The 18,979-nt window shown below is 43.3% G+C and overlaps 1 protein-coding gene across 1 annotated transcript; it reads left to right on the top strand.

Moving 5' to 3' along the window:
* The first annotated feature begins 1,066 nt into the window (after window positions 1-1,066).
* Window positions 1,067-18,796, top strand: vps37ba (VPS37B subunit of ESCRT-I a). The gene is made up of 4 exons (XM_063897839.1): window positions 1,067-1,257; window positions 10,488-10,659; window positions 15,752-15,834; window positions 16,053-18,796. The coding sequence occupies exons 1-4, from the start codon at window positions 1,153-1,155 to the stop codon at window positions 16,521-16,523; spliced, it is 831 nt and encodes a 276-aa protein (XP_063753909.1). The 5' UTR covers window positions 1,067-1,152; the 3' UTR covers window positions 16,524-18,796.
* The last annotated feature ends 183 nt before the right edge of the window (window positions 18,797-18,979 follow it).

The following is an 18,979-nucleotide window of genomic DNA, read 5'->3' on the forward strand; positions in this document are numbered from 1 at the left end:
GTAGAAGTACTCAGGTCTTGTACTTGAGTAAAGTAGAAGTACTCAGATCTTGTACTTGAGTAAAGTAGAAGTACTCAGATCTTGTACTTGAGTAAAGTAGAAGTACTCAGATCTTGTACTTGAGTAAAGTAGAAGTACTCAGATTTTGTACTTGAGTAAAGTAGAAGTACTCAGGTCTTGTACTTGAGTTAAAGTAGAAGTACTCAGATCTTGTACTTGAGTAAAGTAGAAGTACTCAGATCTTGTACTTGAGTAAAGTAGAAGTACTCAGGTCTTGTACTTGAGTAAAGTAGAAGTACTCAGGTCTTGTACTTGAGTAAAGTAGAAGTACTCAGGTCTTGTACTTGAGTAAAGTAGAAGTACTCAGGTCTTGTACTTGAGTAAAGTAGAAGTACTCAGGTCTTGTACTTGAGTAAAGTAGAAGTACTCAGCTCTTGTACTTGAGTAAAGTAGAAGTACTCAGCTCTTGTACTTGAGTAAAGTACTCCAAAGACTCAGCAGTGGCTTTGCAGATGCGCATGCGCAGTAGGACTCGACAGTAACACGGAGGCGCTGTCGGTTTGTTTTTTCCTGTACAGTTACAAAGTACAAGTAACTGTATTCCATGTCATTCTACTTTGTACTTCTACTCCTTTACAATTCAAAGCTAATTTGTGTAGTTTTACTCAGCTGCATTTATGTATACCTTTAGTTACTTTACAGATTTGGATTAATGAGATGATATGAAATGTGCCCTTCAAATTTTAAATTCAAAACTGAATTTGTCTAAATAATTGGATTACTGGTAGCAAGATATTTTCAAAACACAAATGTCGTTTCTCAAATGTCCCCAGCATGTATTGCTTTTCTTAATGACATGAAATAATACAAAGATGATTTAAATTGTGCCAAAGTTAAAAAGGTTTTTATGAAATTTGTTTTCTTTTCTGTTCATAACTCCCTCAGTTTTAAATGAATTTAACACACCTGATGTTTACGTGCTTTTTTCTGACTGCATTGGATCAATTGTTCAAGTTGAACCAAATCTTGACTCTAAACGGTACATCGCGCCGTGTCCGACAGCCCGTGAAGGCAGCACGGTGCTACTTCCGGTGAGTGAGGCTCAGTCAGCTGTCACTGAATCTGAAGCAGAGAGACAAGCAGGAGGTAAAAATGTCGGGTTTCAACGACAGGTTCAGCGCGTACACGATGACCCAGCTCAACGAGATCCTGGAGGACGACGACAAGCTGAGCAGCATGGTGCAGGACATAGAGGAGGTTCGTGTTTCACTGTCTCTGTTCTCCCTGTGTGGGTCTCTCTCTTTGTTGTGTTTCATACCGAACACACACACACACACACACACACACACACACACACACACACACACACACACACACACACACACACACACACACACACACACACACACACGCGGAAATGGCTTTCACGGTTAAACATGTAGGGTTCGATCAGCTGAGAGGGTGTGTGAAATGTCGTTCACCTTGGGACGGAACCGGGGCGATGCAAAGACTACAAAGAGACACAAAGTGAACACAAAAGCCCAAAACCACAGACAAACAAACACACATCTGATACAAGAAGGGGCAAAATGATACAAATAGTCACTAAATCCGACCAAAAGACACTAAATTACTTGAATAAGACACAACATTACGGCAAGGATACACTTTTTACTACACAAAGACCCTTAATTGCTACAGAGAGACACTCTTTCACAAGAAAAAGACACTAAATACTACTTCAAAGACAAGAAATGACTAGAAATAGACTCCAAATACTACCAAATGACTAAAAAAGACACTAAGAAGACTGTACATTTCTAGACAGACACCACATTACTATAAAGAGACACTGGTTTACTACAAACAGACAAAAACGAATGCAAATACACATAAAGTCACAGATAAATGGACAAAAAAAGGCTCAAACTGACTCTGAAAGACTGCAGAAGACACAGAATTACTGAAAAGAGATGGAAATGAAACACAAAGACTCACTTAGTGAATGATTTTAAGAAGGCTTTTTAATGGCTTCACCCGAAACCTTAGTTAAGACCTTAGTGCAGTGATACAGAGGAACACATAACTCGTGTTATCTGTAAATATGAATTATTAACCCGCTCAATGAACACCAGGAAGCATGAGTAACACTGAGGTCATTCTAACAACAGGGATGGTGTTTCTGTATAAATACCACATTTTAAATTATGACCGAGCGTTTTCTCAAGTTCGATGGTTCCCGCTTTACGACGGTGTTGCTGTTAAGAAAGAACACTGACCAAGCCCGAGGAAGCTCCATTTTAATCTGCAGTAAGTGTACATGATGACACTTTTTAGTGGCTTTATGAATGCTGGGTACTTTTGAGGGAGAAATTGACGTTTTAAGCCAATCACCCATTCAAAAAAACTGCCACTTTAAGGCGTGACTGAACAGGTGGAACGATACTGAGGAAAACACAACTCAACAACAGCTCGGTGATCACCAGGAATCACAACGATTACCAGGCTCTGGTGTCAGGGTCTCTGTCCCTCAAAACGCAGATTCTCCCCGTAAAATAAAAAGTGCTGCCAGGAAACGACCCCTCTGTGGGGCAGAGAGGGTCTCACGAGTCCGGGGAGATGGAGATGGAGTCAGATGTCCGGTCAGACGGCAGAGACAGCTACACACACGCTACACACACACTACACACACACTACACAAACGCTACACACGCTACACAAACACTACACACACTACACACACACTACACACACGCTACACACACACTACACACAAACTACACACACACTACACACACGCTACACACACACTACACACACACTACACAAACTACACACACACTACACACACACTACACACACGCTACACACACGCTACACACGCTACACACACACTACACACAGACTACACACACGCTACACACACACTACACACACACTACACACACGCTACAAATGCCATTAACTGTAAATGAACCATTTAAAAAAAGTGTTTCATCTTTAGAAGAAAAGCGTTATTAATATAGAAAAATACAAAATATGAATTAGCAGTCCTAATTTCTGGCTCAAATGAAGCTTAAACATTTACATTTCATTTCCTAAAAACTGTTTATTCCACATTTTATTTGTATTTATTTATTGCTGACATTTTTTGCGATTCAAAATCGGAAACCGTCTCTCAGTACAGACGTTAAGGACAGGGTTATAGCAAAAGGAAGTTGATTCAAATGTCTATTAATGTTCAGTAAACTCGGATTTATCGGTCTTTAGTAAACGGCCCAGTTTATCATCACGTTTATTCTACGTGAACTCTTTTACTTATTCATCTTTCTGTATATGCTATCTGAGGCTGCTTACGGCATTAGGCTAATTGAGATTTGAATGACCTTCCTCAAGTAGCACAAGGACTTTCCAATTAATGTGTACCTGCTGCCCCACTTTGCATTCTTGATAAGCAGCTGATAAGCTTCAGTTTTTCCACGGTGCGACCATACCAACCATAGTCCTTTATTAACGGTTTTCATATTAACCACATCGAGAGGAAAGGCTATCATGTGTGCACGCATCCCGGTAGAGTTTCCTCCCTGGAAGAATTATCCCAACGTTTTGGGTGCTTTTTCTCCAGGAAACGCTCTCTCAGGCTACAGTTTCAATCACTAGAAACATTGAACACACTGTCAGGACACACCTGTCTGTTGTCCTGGTGCTGTCACACGTTTAAGCTGAACATAAGTGATAAAGTCTTTAAATAATGAGAAGCTTTAAAGCGCGACATGTCAGCTCCAGATCCATTTCCCCCCTGAAGAATAAAGCTGGTTATTATTAGCTTTTTTAATGCTTGTTGTTTCTCAGCTGCTCTTTGTGTTGTCAGTTGTGTGTTTGATCCACACCCTGTCTGATTGTCTCCATGGTGTCATTTTCCCTGAGCTCACAGAGAGAGAGACTTGTTTACTGCAATGACGCTGCAGTTGTTGACTTGAAACTGGGATGGAAGAGATTCAGACGAGTTCAGACGTGCGTGAGGAATTCTTTCTTTGTAATCCACTGTGCGGGAACAAAGGCAGTGGGTGTCAGAAGGCATCGAGTGTAACCGGAGAGTGATGGGAACTTCTGACTGTAGCTGTAGTGTATGGACACGCGCTGCTGCCTGAAAGGGGAAACGTTGTATTTCCCACCATGTGCTTTACGCCAGTGTTCCTGCTGTGGGTTGTCTTGTCACTCTTTCAAATAGGCTTGCAAAACCTATGGTGTTGACCTCCAGTTCTTACAAGTGGTTGCAAAAAGAGGTCAGATTGTATAGAAGTCTATGAGAAAATGCCCCTACTTCTCACTGTATTTATTACATTTTCTCTAATACCTGGTAATGGCGGCGACTACACTGGTTGCAAAAAGAAGTCAGATAGTAGAGAAGCCGATGAGACAGTTGATTGATTTATAACACATTTCTCAAAGTCAGATGTTTTATAGAAGTCTATGAAGAATACGCTACCAAATCGCGTCAAACCCGGGGCGTAAAAAATGTAGTTTAAGACTCATTTATTTAAGAAGTCTATTTAAAAATGCTCCTGCTTCTTACTAGATTTGTAAAAGACAATTATATATAAGTCTATGAGAATTAAGCTATCAAAACCTATAACGCAACCTCCGGGTCTCAAAAATTGGTTGCAAGAAGAAGTCTGATTGTATAGAAGTCTATGAAAAAATGCCTCTGCTTCTCACTGGATTTGTTACATTCTCTCTGCGTGGATGGCAGTCAGCAGCGATTGTATAGAAGTCTATGAGAAATAAGGAGTCAGACAGATGTGTTGTTTTTTGATCGGATAAAAGACAACAATTGAAAGATAATAATAAATGTGACACAACATTTCTTAAAGGGACATTTTGTCAAGAGGGACATATTTTAAACAGAAAAGGTGAATCAGCTTCAGGAGTTCTTCTAGAAAATACAGCACGAGGCGCTACGTCACTTCCTGTCTGAATTAAGCCCCGCCCACTTTCAGGTGTAACTCCTGCATCAGAGCGAAGCTGAAAATAATAGTGTCTTCACGTCTTAAAGCTGCTGAGTCATATATCGCACCTCCAACAACAAATAGATCCAGAGCTCCGGTTCCTTTACTTCCTCTCCAGAAAGAAGGAGAGTAAAGAAAGGATCAGAAATCTCAGTCTCAGTGTCAGCCTGCTGCCTGCCACTCGTCCCCCGCAGACCCACCGGACATCCATCCCCTATTTACTCTCCGTAAGCTGTCTCTGCCATCTGACCCCATCTCCATATCTCTGGACTCAGTAAACCCTTTCTGACCCACAGAGAGATTGTTTCTGGCAGCACTTTAACTTTTTACGGGAGAAATCTGCATTTTGGTTTGAGGGAGCACGCCCCCAGAGAGAGGAGCAGAGACCCTGATTCTGGTTTAGACTAAACCCTGAACTTAATTGTCCACTGGCGATCAAAAAACTACGGAACCCGTAAAGGGACATGGGGAAATAGAAATAATAATTAAAAGGTTTGTCGTGCTGATAAATCCAGAAAAGGATCGATGCATAAACCCATATGGATTTTGTGTAACTGAGGAAGACCAGGGCTACACACACATAAGCAGTCCTCTCTGAGCAGTATAACTGTACGGTGTAAGCTTGTGTTTCGTAACTTGCTTTGCGTGATCACGAGAAAGTGTTTTCTCAGGGTGTTGCAACAAAATATTGCATGAGATTCGGATTGTGTTTCTTTAGGTATGAGAGTTCAAGAATTAGCTAAGCTGTATTTTGACCTGGGACTTCATCATAAAGACACAGTTACTTTACGTGCAAGTCGTCACCGTTATGTTGTGTCTCAGAGACATTTAAGACGAATTCTGAAGTCGTGCGGTCTTTCTGGGCGCAAGAACTACACCACTTTGGATCGCGTAGTTGAGTTCATTGACGACGGGAAACTTTCGCGTGAGAACGAGAAACATTTCAGTTTTGTTTTTTTCCCCATGTCCCTTTACGGGTTCCGTTAAAAAGCAAAGGTTTGTCAACAAAAAAACATTTGACTCAACAATAAATATAACGTCCTTGGTGCTGCTGCGGTGAAACACCATAAAAAGGAATAACTGTATAAATAATCTGCCTTTTCATCCCAAGCATTAATCTGACCACTGCTTTACACCACCAGATATACTGCTCTATAGTGTGCAGGTAGTATTTAGCTTGAAGTCCTGAGAAAGGATTTATATTCGGGTAAAATATCACATTTATTTGCTGGAGGCGATAAACATATTTTGAAAAACAAACACTGAAGCGTGTTTTGCCTTTTTTGAATAATGCAAATGCTTCTGTCATGAATTTGTTTAGAGCTGGTGCCTCCTTTCGTTTCTCCTCTTAATGGAGCTTAAATGTGTCGTACCTGCTGTTGCAAGTCTGTAGGAATGGTACTGTGATAACAATGATATGTTGTATTTGTATAGCACACTTTAAACAACGCTTTCTCAAGGTGATGGGGAGAAAGACACTAAAATGAAATAAAAGCTAAGGATCATATTTAATGAAATACATAAACTAGGTGAGCTGAGTCTCAGAAAGAGAAAAAGGTTCAGAGCATAAAAGGTTTAACTGTAAAGTGAAGCACAGTCAGGGAAGGGCGGTGAGGAACAGGTGGGTCTTCAGGCTTTTCTTGAAGACTGAGAGGGATGCAGAGGTCCTTAACTCTTCTGGGAGCTGATTCCACAGACGAGGGCCGAGGGAGGAGAACGCACGCTCTCCCATGCTGGCCAGTTTTGCCCTGGGAACAGCTAGGAGATTGGTGCTGGAGGACCTGAGGGTGCGTGATGTTTGTGAGTGCTGTGTACTAAGCAAGTCCTGTAGGTAGGGGGGGGCTGTGTGAGTCAATGGCTTTGTAGACCATGGGGAAGACTTTGTAGTTGATCTGGTGGGAGCCGGTGGAGTGAGTGGAGGAGGGGGATGATGTGTTCTGATTTGCGTGTTTTGGTGCGTATACACTGTTTTGTACATACTGCAGTCTCTGAGCTGTGTTTGTTGGTAGGACAGCAAGCAGAGAATTGCAGTAGTCAATGCGGGAGGGGACAAAGGCATGGACCAGTTTTTCTGCATCCAGTTTGCTGAGGAATGTGAGATATATTCAACGAGCTGTCGGGTCCTTTCAGTTTCCTTTTGATAAGCAGCGTCCAGTGCAATACATCCAGTATGATCCAGACTTGTTGGTGACCCAGTTGTTATGAAGTCAGCTCCAGCTTTTTATTATACTTTCATTTAGTTAATTTAGCTGAGCACCGTCTCTCACTTCTTATCTTTCTGAGGCCTGCACTAATCCAGTTGTAACTGAGCCGGCTTTCTGTAGTTCAAGATCAGCTATAATAAAACTCCTTTATAACATGTTGGTGTTTATTTTGTGCTCGAGTCCAACACGTATAACCTTCCCTTATGACTTCAATCGGACTACAGGTGATGGATTACCAATGATGATGAGTCAGCTGATATTTTTTACATAGCATGAACAAATACTCTCTATCTGGATCCCTGAGAGTTGGGACGAAGACGCATACTGAGGATATTAAGCAGCAGAAATCGGTCTCAGTGATCTCTGGGGAACACAGACCGTTTCTGAATGACTTCAAACCCAGTTCAGACTTTCTGCTGACCATCTTTTGTTCCTTATGTGCCAACAGGTATACCAACAATGACACATCTGTAATGAGCTGATGTCCGTAAATATGGGTCTAGCTTTTCATCACAATATGTCAGTGCTTTCCTGATGGACAACTGAGACTCATTTATTCACATTTCAGATCCCAGACAAAGTGTTAGGACATTTTGTGAAGATTGATTTTAGGGCTTTAGAGACTACTGAGGCAACGTGTGCTGCCAATTTCGCTTTTTATTCTGCCATATTTTCCTGGTAGACTTTATGTTTGAATCAGCGTCTAATCCCAGATTAAACTCAGATATAGATGAATATATTTTAATGTGCACGAAGGTTTTATACAATGAGGTAATTAATCACGAGTCATGTTGTGCCCACAGCGAAACATGTAATAGAATATGTTCACATTTTTTAAACTAATATAAAGTGGAAATACTCAGTTCCTCAGAATAGTTTTTAAATACAGTGAATGTACATATTTATATTTCACAACTGGGCATTAGTACTACCACCAGAGGAAAGGGTCTGAATACTTCTATCGCCAGGTTTACGTTCGTAGGCGTCATTGTTTTTAGCGCAGTAACATAAAATTGAAATACTCATACTCGAGTACCTCCAATGCTACTTAAATACAGTAGTTGATTGAACGTACTTCTATACTACTGGGTATTAGTGCTGTTACCAAAGTAAAGGGTCTGAATACTTCTTCCAACTGAAAGCCAGTTTTACGTACGTAGGCGTCAACGATTTCATGCCAGTTTAAAGTAGCACAAGATAGAAATACTCAGCTGAAGTACCTACTGAGCGTGAGTACAGTACTTCAGGGAATGTACTTCAGTACATTTCACAGCTGGGTGTTAGTACTTTTACCAAAGTAAAGAGTCTGAATACTTCTTCTATCAGAACGTCAGGTTTACGTTCGTAGGCGTGAACGTTTTTAAAGCCAGTGTCAGTAGCATCATCTGGAAACACTCGGGTAAAGTTCCTCCGCATGGTGCTTAACGACACTGCCTTAGTGAGTGTGTGCCATCCTACTGTACGTTATTAGCTCTCCAGCATCCAGGTCTCTGGTCCAAGCAGCTCTTAACCTACATTTCCTGAGATTATTTCAGCCTTTTGTAGGATTAGTCGAGCAGTTCCCCGGCAAACAATTATGTGTTTGGTTAGACAGAACAAGCCTGCAGTTATGGATGCTATTTAAAGGCCTGGATGAAGAAAGGGAGGCCGCTGTCCTCAGGATATGATGGTGCAAAGACAAGTAAGAGACACATTTAGCTGCTTTTCCTGCCTAAAATGTTGTTTTCCCTCAGTCTAACCGCCACACAAGGCCTGGCTCTGTCACTGTTAGAGACCATTCAGACCTACGCTGACGGGTATTTATAGAGTTTCCTGGCTGCACATTTAACATGTTGGTTGGATCTGTGAAATGAGTCATTTAAGATAACATTTTGTTCAAGAAATGGTTCTGAAGATGCAGATTTTGCTGCTTCTTCTTGTCGTATTCTGCTTAACTGAAGCATTTAGGATTTTGGAGATCTCATGAGTGCAGAAGGTGAAGGCAATGGGATGAATGAGTCCTCCACACCTGGAAATAAGTCAGCTTTGTATCACTTCCTGTCCCCTGATCTGGAAGTCATTGGTTTTCTGAATGTGTTGTTGGTTGAGTGTGACCACAAGTGTCTGAATGAGACGGCTAAACGTCATCACGCCCAACATTAGCCACTTTTAGCTTAGCGGTGGAGACGTGAAGTCATGTGACCGTGCTGTAGTTCCTTTATAGCCCAACATTAGCCACTTTTAGCTTAGCGGTGGAGACGTGAAGTCATGTGACCGTGCTGTAGTTCCTTTATAGCCCAACATTAGCCACTTTTAGCTTAGCGGTGGAGACGTGAAGTCATGTGACCGTGCTGTAGTTCCTTTATAGCCCAACATTAGCCTCCTTTAGCTTAGCGGTGGAGACGTGAAGTCATGTGACCGTGCTGTAGTTCCTCTATAGCCCAACATTAGCCTCCTTTAGCTTAGCGGTGGAGACGTGAAGTCATGTGACCGTGCTGTAGTTCCTTTATAGCCCAACATTAGCCTCCTTTAGCTTAGCGGTGGAGACGTGAAGTCATGTGACCGTGCTGTAGTTCCTTTATAGCCCAACATTAGCCTCCTTTAGCTTAGCGGTGGTGACGTGAAGTCATGTGACCGTGCTGTAGTTCCTTTATAGCCCAACATTAGCCTCTTTAGCTTAGCGGTGGTGACGTGAAGTCATGTGACCGTGCTGTAGTTCCTCTATAGCCCAACATTAGCCTCCTTTAGCTTAGCGGTGGAGACGTGAAGTCATGTGACCGTGCTGCAGTTCCTTTATAGCCCAACATTAGCCTCCTTTAGCTTAGCGGTGGAGACGTGAAGTCATGTGACCGTGCTGTAGTTCCTTTACAGCCCAACATTAGCCTCCTTTAGCTTAGCGATGGTGACGTGAAGTCATGTGACTGTGAAAAAGCTGCGGATTGTGAAACAGATCCGTGACACATTTATTATAATCTGTCTTTCTAAATATTTCTTGTGGGAGTTGTGAAAACTGGCCCGTGTGGTGTCGTGATTCACAGCCGATTCACTAGAATAACTTTATATTTCTCAGATGTTTCTTGGAAAAGAATGACATCCCTCACCTGGGTAAATGTCCCGGATTCAAAGGTCATTTATTGTCTTTGATCTGCATGTAATAATATGTACAAAATATATATTAGCCTTTCTTTGGTACCCTTGTTTATCTGGCTTTTCCCACATATTTCAAAATACAACAACAGTATAAAAAGCAAATAAAATAATTCAGATTCTGATTTTTTTTCTGTGTGTTTCACAGATGCAGGAGGTCCAGCAGAGCAAGGAGACGACGCTGGTGAACAACCGGACCCTCGCTGAGCTGAACCTGGACCTGCAGCCCCGCCTAGAGCAGAAGAAGGGGGAGCTGACCCAACGATACGGCCGCCTGCAGGAGAACTTCGAGTCCTTCCAGCTGCGCAAATCCACCCTAGGTACGACCGCAGTGCAGAAAGCTGGCTCCTCCTTTGTGTTTTTAATAATGAAGAGCTTAATAATCGAGTTTGTCCATGCAAAGATGGTTCTGGATCATTAGAGGAAACCAGGCTCTGCATTTAAAACCTCCAGTCTGAAAATAATACGTATAATATGTAGACTTGGCTGCAGTCGTGTGCTTTCAGTTTGACAGTGAACTCCTCACGCAGTCGTCATCAGAGCAGATGTTATGTAATGTTCCTTTTTCCACATGCAGAAGGAGAGCGCACTGAGAGAAACCAGTCTGACCACTTCTCATGTTTCCCATCAAACCCTTTGTCATGCTGCTGCAGGATCTGAGTCGTACAAACACACCTTCACACTCTGTCCCTGTGTGTGAGGAGGAGGGAGGGACAACACTTGTTGACGCAGTGGTTTCCGAGCAGCTTCTCAAAATAGCGTGCCAGCCGTTCACTCTGCTGATATAAGTCAGGCTCTGTCTTCCTCCCGGCGAGCCGCGCACACTCTCAAAGTCTGGAGACAAAAAACACACTTAACTCTTTGTGAGCTTCAGATCTTTCCTGCTCAAATTTAAACGCTGTTCATTTTTTTACGGGCAAATTACACGTGCATGTTCTGTGATAACGAACCCCGCCTCGGTCTTTGGGAAATCAGGAAGTGATGGAGCATGTAAATGGTCTGCAATGGCTAAAATCCCTAAGTTTCTCTGCCACAGCAGGAGAGGACTCTTTAAAGTAGAGACACTACATACTGATATACACCTGAACATCAGCAGGAGAGGACTCTTTAAAGTAGAGACTCTACATACTGATATACACCTGAACATCAGCAGGAGAGGACTCTTTAAAGTAGAGACACTACATACTGATATACACCTGAACATCAGCAGGAGAGGACTCTTTAAAGTAGAGACTCTACATACTGATATACACCTGAACATCAGCAGGAGAGGACTCTTTAAAGTAGAGATTCTACATACTGATATACACCTGAACATCAGCAGGAGAGGACTCTTTAAAGTAGAGACTCTACATACTGATATACACCTGAACATCAGCAGGAGAGGACTCTTTAAAGTAGAGACACTACATACTGATATACACCTGAACATCAGCAGGAGAGGACTCTTTAAAGTAGAGACTCTACATACTGATATACACCTGAACATCAGCAGGAGAGGACTCTTTAAAGTAGAGACTCTACATACTGATATACACCTGAACATCAGCAGGAAAGGACTCTTTAAAGTAGAGACTCTACATACTGATATACACCTGAACATCAGCAGGAGAGGACTCTTTAAAGTAGAGACACTACATACTGATATACACCTGAACATCAGCAGGAGAGGACTCTTTAAAGTAGAGACTCTACATACTGATATACACCTGAACATCAGCAGGAGAGGACTCTTTAAAGTAGAGACACTACATACTGATATACACCTGAACATCAGCAGGAGAGGACTCTTTAAAGTAGAGACTCTACATACTGATATACACCTGAACATCAGCAGGAGAGGACTCTTTAAAGTAGAGACACTACATACTGATATACACCTGAACATCAGCAGGAGAGGACTCTTTAAAGTAGAGACACTACATACTGATATACACCTGAACATCAGCAGGAGAGGACTCTTTAAAGTAGAGACTCTACATACTGATATACACCTGAACAGAATATGGTTCAATGAGAGGCTACAGCTTATAGGATGTTAGAGCTGTCTTTGTTTTGGTTTGTTGAAATAATAATGAACATACATTTTGTACAAACCAAAGCCCCCCCCCCTCGCGCATCATAATCGCAACATGAAAGTACAAAATAAGCGGCGTTAGTTATTTTTACCAGACAGTGCGGCCCTAAAGGCAATAATGACTTTGACTTTGTCTGTGGTTTTGTCTGTTGACAGCAATGATGGCTTTTATCAAATGTAGGTTACCCGGTGTCCAGCCCCCCCCCCCCCCCAACCCGCCTTCAATGCACTCAACTTCCCCGTTGTGAATTTGCTGTGGAGCAGCTGGGGAAGGACGGCGGCGCTCAGAGATATCTATCTGTTTGACCCAGATCCAGCGTACTGTAGTCGCTGTGTTTGCCCCCCTGCGCTGTTCTCCAGGAACTGTTTAACCTCAGTTTTACTACCTACTGTCCAATGAGCGATTCAGGGATATAGTATTTCTGTTCCTGATGGCAGCATCTCCCCGGTTCCCGCCACAATGGGATTTCTCCATTGGATTTGGGATGATTGCAGAAAGCACTACAGGTCTCCACCGCTAAGCTAAAGGTGGCTAACGTTGGGCTATAAAGGAAATGCTGACTTCTGTGCTAGCCTGATGCGTAAATGCAATCACCAGAAATAACGCTGACCAATTTCCGGGTTAAGGATTAATTCCTGCGCCTCTCTTTTGGCCTCTAAAGGCTTAAATAGGAGGAACACCCTCACCATCCACTGCCCCTGAGAACGGCCCACAGTGGGCTTTTGTGCTGCAAAGTCAAGCTGGTGTGAAACAGCCAGAGAAAGGGTGGGAAACAGGCCAAACCAGCCCCCCCCCCCACTCCTCCTCCTCAGATTTACAGCAGAGGACTCCCTCTAAATGACTGTCTCATGATCTCCGCTCAGAATCACAGCTCTGTGCTGCAGACGTGCCTCGCAGTCCCCCTTGTTATGGGCAGAAAAGAATGGGAGCCCCCCCCCCCCAGAGAAACAGTGAAGAAAGGAGCCTCTGTGCAGCCGTTGCGTTGCTGGTTTGAAATTAGTTGTTCGAAAACTAATTTTTACTCTCTGAAAAAGTTGCAGGTTTCCAGACGGAAGGGGGGTTTAAAGTGTGAGGAGGGGGTTGTTGTAACGCTCTTTGTCAGTGCCTCTTGTAAATATCGCAAGCTCCTTTCTGTGAAACCCCCTTAGTCCCTGGGACACTCACTTACCGTTTATACTTTAAATCTGTTCCCGTACGCCTCAGCATTAGAATAGGTTAGGGTTTCATAATCAATGCTCGCCGCACTGTTCCCTCGTTAGAGTGGGAAATATGCTTGGCTTCCCTGCCCTCTGCTTTAGGTCCAACACCTGTCCCGCTTTAAAGGACATCTGTAATAACACTTTTGAACAGCTAAGTTGTAACATAAAGAAACCTCAGGATTATACTGGCAGAATCAAAGTGACTATATAACAGAGCAGAGGATTTCCTTCTTACATTCAGTCAAATCTTGACTGTATTCATATTTCACTCAAAAACTCATTAAGGATCAACAACGTAGTGTCTACTTTAAGATCCTCTCCTGCTGATGTTCAGCTGTAATCAGTATGTAAAGAGTTAACTTTAAAGAGTCCTCTCTAACTGCGAGTAGGTGTAAAACAGTACGTAGTTCTCTACATAGCATTTCAAAGAGTACACTTCACTCTAAGACTATGTATCAGGTGATCATATCAGTACGTAGAGTCTCTACTTTAAAGAGTCCTCTCCTGCTGATGTTCAGGTGTATATCAGTACGTAGTGTCTCTACTTTAAAGAGTCCTCTCCTGCTGATGTTCAGGTGTATATCAGTATGTAGTGTCTCTACTTTAAAGAGTCCTCTCCTGCTGATGTTCAGGTGTATATCAGTATGTAGAGTCTCTACTTTAAAGAGTCCTCTCCTGCTGATGTTCAGGTGTATATCAGTATGTAGTGTCTCTACTTTAAAGAGTCCTCTCTGCTGATGTTCAGGTGTATATCAGTACGTAGTGTCTCTACTTTAAAGAGTCCTCTCCTGCTGATGTTCAGGTGTATATCAGTATGTAGAGTCTCTACTTTAAAGAGTCCTCTCCTGCTGATGTTCAGGTGTATATCAGTATGTAGAGTCTCTACTTTAAAGAGTCCTCTCCTGCTGATGTTCAGGTGTATATCAGTATGTAGTGTCTCTACTTTAAAGAGTCCTCTCCTGCTGATGTTCAGGTGTATATCAGTATGTAGAGTCTCTACTTTAAAGAGTCCTCTCCTGCTGATGTTCAGGTGTATATCAGTATGTAGAGTCTCTACTTTAAAGAGTCCTCTCCTGCTGATGTTCAGGTGTATATCAGTATGTAGAGTCTCTACTTTAAAGAGTCCTCTCCTGCTGATGTTCAGGTGTATATCAGTATGTAGTGTCTCTACTTTAAAGAGTCCTCTCCTGCTGATGTTCAGGTGTATATCAGTATGTAGTGTCTGTACTTTAAAGAGTCCTCTCCTGCTGATGTTCAGGTGTATATCAGTATGTAGAGTCTCTACTTTAAAGAGTCCTCTCCTGCTGATGTTCAGGTGTATATCAGTATGTAGAGTCTGTACTTTAAAGAGTGCATGCATGATATATTGGTCTGTAGAATAACACATCAGGTTAGACTGCAGCCTGTCTGTAATTAAAGGCGCAGTTTATTGTGTGAAGGCAGGAGGAATGACGGACACATTTCTGTAGCGCAGATCAGTAACTAGTGGAGTGTTTGTCAGAGAGCCACCATGCATGTGTGGTGTTGACTTTCAGCTCTGTTTAGGAACACACACCCTCAGTTTCAGCTGGCTCTGTGGGGAGTTCACTGCAAACAGAGGCGTTATGTTTCTTTGGAACAGTGTCAGTCACAGATTTCAGAGGTCCGGCCTCAGCTTTGTGTGACAGGCTCATTCAAATGTTTTTATTAACATGTTTTGCACGAATAAATACAGAGGGAGTATTTTGGGCGTGTTTTTTTTTTGTCAAATTAGCTCCCTGGATAATTAAGGCTCAGTTATAGTTGTTGTAAAGGAGGTGATGAATTGCAGTATTGTAATATAGAGCGGTGCAGGGATGACGTATTTCTGTGGTGGACTCTGAAGGCAGCATCTCCCTGGTCCAATTGAATCCCTCCATGTGATTTTGGATTATTTCAAAAAAATAATCTCAATGTTTATGATGCTTAAACGTTTAGTTCAGCAGGATAATCTCCACATATTAACACCTCCTTGTGATTTCTGCTAATGTTGGGCTATAAAGGAACTACAGCACGGTCACATGACTTCACGTCTCCACCGCTAAGCTAAAGGAGGTTAATGTTGGGCTAGTGTCTCACAGGTCCTTCAGTATAATAACTATGCTTTTATTTCACAGACCACAAGTCCGGAAACACCTCCCTGGACATTTTGCTGGCCCTGCTGCAGGCGGAGGGAGCTAAAATAGAAGAGGAGACAGAGGTGAGCGTTATTTCTTTCTCCGTGGTGACTCCATGTTTCCCTCAACGACATCAGACCGTCATTTGTTTACCTGGTGTCCTCCCCACAGAGGAGGGGTTGTTCAGTCTGACCCTCCTGTTGCAGAGCCTGCTGCCAGAATGACTGAATTAGAGGTCAAAATATTTTTTTCTGCAGCCTATTCTCTCTAATCTTCCACCCTTCATCCCCTCTGTCTGCAGAACATGGCCGACTGCTTCCTGGACGGCGACATGCCTCTGGACTCCTTCATCGACTCGTACCAGAGCAACAGGAAGCTGGCCCACCTGCGGAGGGTGAAGATCGAGAAGCTGCAGGAGATGGTGCTGAACGGTCAGCGGCTCCCGACCGTCCCCAACTCCCGCTCTCAGGACGTCTCCTCTGCTGCCGCCGCCAACTCCGTGCTCAACGGCGTCGGCAACGGGTCGTCTCCCGTCGCCCAACAGAGGAGGAAAAATCCTCCCTCCCAACCGGCCCCCATTCTCAACCAGGCTCCCCCCGCCGAGGCTCCCGCCTTCCACTCACCGTACCCGCCGATCCCTCCGAGAACGGGTCAACCGTTCCCCAACGTGTCCTCCGGATACCCCGGCCACTTCCTGTCTCAGTACCCCCCCGCCCTGCCTCAAAGGCCCCCGCCCCGTCTGGCCCCGCACCCCGGCTTCATCATGCAGTAAACACTCTTGACTTTTTCCCTTACTGGAAAAGCTCCTCTTGAGAACTATTTTTCCCACAACGCCTTCTCGGGGGGATGTTGAATCGAGGCGGGCGTGCAGCGGCCGGTGGGGTCGGCTGAAGCAGATCCACCAATCGTCCCTGAAATGTGGATTTTTTTTGCCTATTATTTTAACACTCCAGATCGGCCTCGCTGTCCTGCGTCCTTCCAGTGGAAGCGCAGGACGGTCTTTCTCTCGGCACCTTTCAAACAAGCTTTTTACGGAGCACTAAAATCATACGAAAATAAAGATTTGATTTCCATCCGCAGCGTAAAGAACCGCCGGTATATGCAAACAACGAGAGACCCTAATTACTGTGCAGGCTTCAGGCGAATCTGCATTACGCTGTGATTCTACTTTCTTTTCTAAATCTAAAACATTCACAAGGTACATAGAGACATATTGGAGCTTCTTTTTATAAAGTATAGTACTAATGGAGTCAATGATAGACTCGTATTAACGTGTGTGAAGGACGGGGCGTGGTGGTCTTCTCTCCTTGGGGTGTCTCCCGGTCCGACCGCTGCGCTCTCCGGGCAGGCGTCGGGGAGTGGAAGAGGAGAAGATGATAATGAACGAGGAGGCGTGTGGAGCCTCGTGCTAAATGAAGGATTTTGTATAGCCATACTGATGTTGTGCGTGGGTTCCTGTTGCTCTGCAGCACTCCTTTATAATCTGTCTTAAGGTGCGTTCACAACCGAACGCAACGCTCATTTTCCCAAGTTTGACCGGAGCATCATTGGCGGTCACTAGAGTCACTCGAACTAGACGTGCTGGCTAGGGGGCGGGGCTTATCTCAATGTAGGTACCAACATTAACAAAATGCAGTTTCTGAACAGATCAGAGGAAGTCTGACTCAACAAGGTCAGCGACGACAGCCGTGGATCCAACTACCGTGAATGAAGCGTGACCCCATGGCGTCGCTGTCGATCAATTGACTTGCGCCGGGCCGAAAATCCGCTCGGCGTCCGGTGTGAACGCACCATTAGCGCTGGGATCGGGGATTATGCCAACAGCTCTTTTGATCTCATCTGGTTCTGTCACCGAGCACCAAAGATCACTCCGAACTTTTTTAATTTCAAGTGAGACACTCAGTCGACCATTGATCCCAACATATCTGTCTGTTGCTCAAACACTCTTTCTGTAAAGCCAGATTTCTTCAGGAGGAACTTGCGAGGCTTCGGGAGGAAATGTTGTTTTTTTGTTTGTTTTGAAACTCACTCGTTTTTCCTCCCGTCGCTGTGCACTGTTGAAGAGCCACGAGTGCCTACACTTGAAGTATTACGTTCTGCTGACTGCTCCTTGTTAGATGCCCCCCCCCCCCCCCCAAACAACAAACTTTCTGAGCATTTGGTCTTCCTCCTCCTGCTACTGATCTCCTGTTCCACCAGATGGCGGTCTGACTGTTGACGGTGCTTCTTTCCCATTCTTCCTCTAAAGAGAGGTGCAGGAATGAGTCCTGAAACCCTGACAGCACTTTTATCACTTCCTGTTCCCTCGTTTAGAAGTCAATTTTTTGGGTTATAATCCCCAAATAAGAACTTTTGTTAACATATTAACTCTTCTTTTTTGGAAGTTGAAGCATAAATGCAATACCCAGAAGTAAAAAAACACCGCTAAGCTAAAGGCGGCTAATGTTGGGCTATAAAGGAACTACAGCACGGTCACATGACTTCAGGTAGTTCCTTTATAGCCCAACATTAGCTTCTTCCCTCAGAAATCCTAAAGTGGTGTTAATATGTGGAGATTATTCTGCTGAACAAAACCAGGAAGATGCTGCCTTCAGGGTCCTCTACAAAAATAGGTCATCCCTGCACCGCTCTAAAACATGGAGGTTTGCATGTGTTGTGCAGTTTTTTTTAATTGGTGGAATAACAGGGCTCAAAATGTTGTCATATCTTGGTGATAAATCGTAGCCTTAAGGCAAAGAGTGCAGGATGGACAAAGTGTCCTTTCAGAAACAGCTGAAATCGTCACGATGAACCAGCATTTAACGACTAACTAATGGATAACTCTTCTGTGCATGGCCTTGGCTCTTTGTGTCTGAAGACTCCTCTTTAATACCTTTTTATTTCTCGTCTAGCTGTTGAGCTGCTCTGTTTGAACTGATCCTCTCTCCATGGTTTTATATGTGGTTGGTGATATTTTCAGTGTAATGTTGTAGGTATTCACTTATAATGAATGTTTAAGTGGAATTTAATGCTATTTTCAAGTTCAATAAATCTCACATTTTTGTATCTGCTTTCATCCTGTTGATTTTTTCCCATGAACACTGGATTCATAAGGGAGATTATAAAAAATAAAGAATAATAAAATGAATGTTGGAATATAAATTAGAAAAAAGTAAATATGTAAAGATTAAAAAATAAATAAATATTATAACTAGATGTAATATTTTTAAGAATAGGGACATTAAAATA

This window comes from Eleginops maclovinus, chromosome 12, assembly GCF_036324505.1.
Source record: "Eleginops maclovinus isolate JMC-PN-2008 ecotype Puerto Natales chromosome 12, JC_Emac_rtc_rv5, whole genome shotgun sequence".
Classification (NCBI taxonomy): Eukaryota; Metazoa; Chordata; class Actinopteri; order Perciformes; family Eleginopidae; genus Eleginops; species Eleginops maclovinus.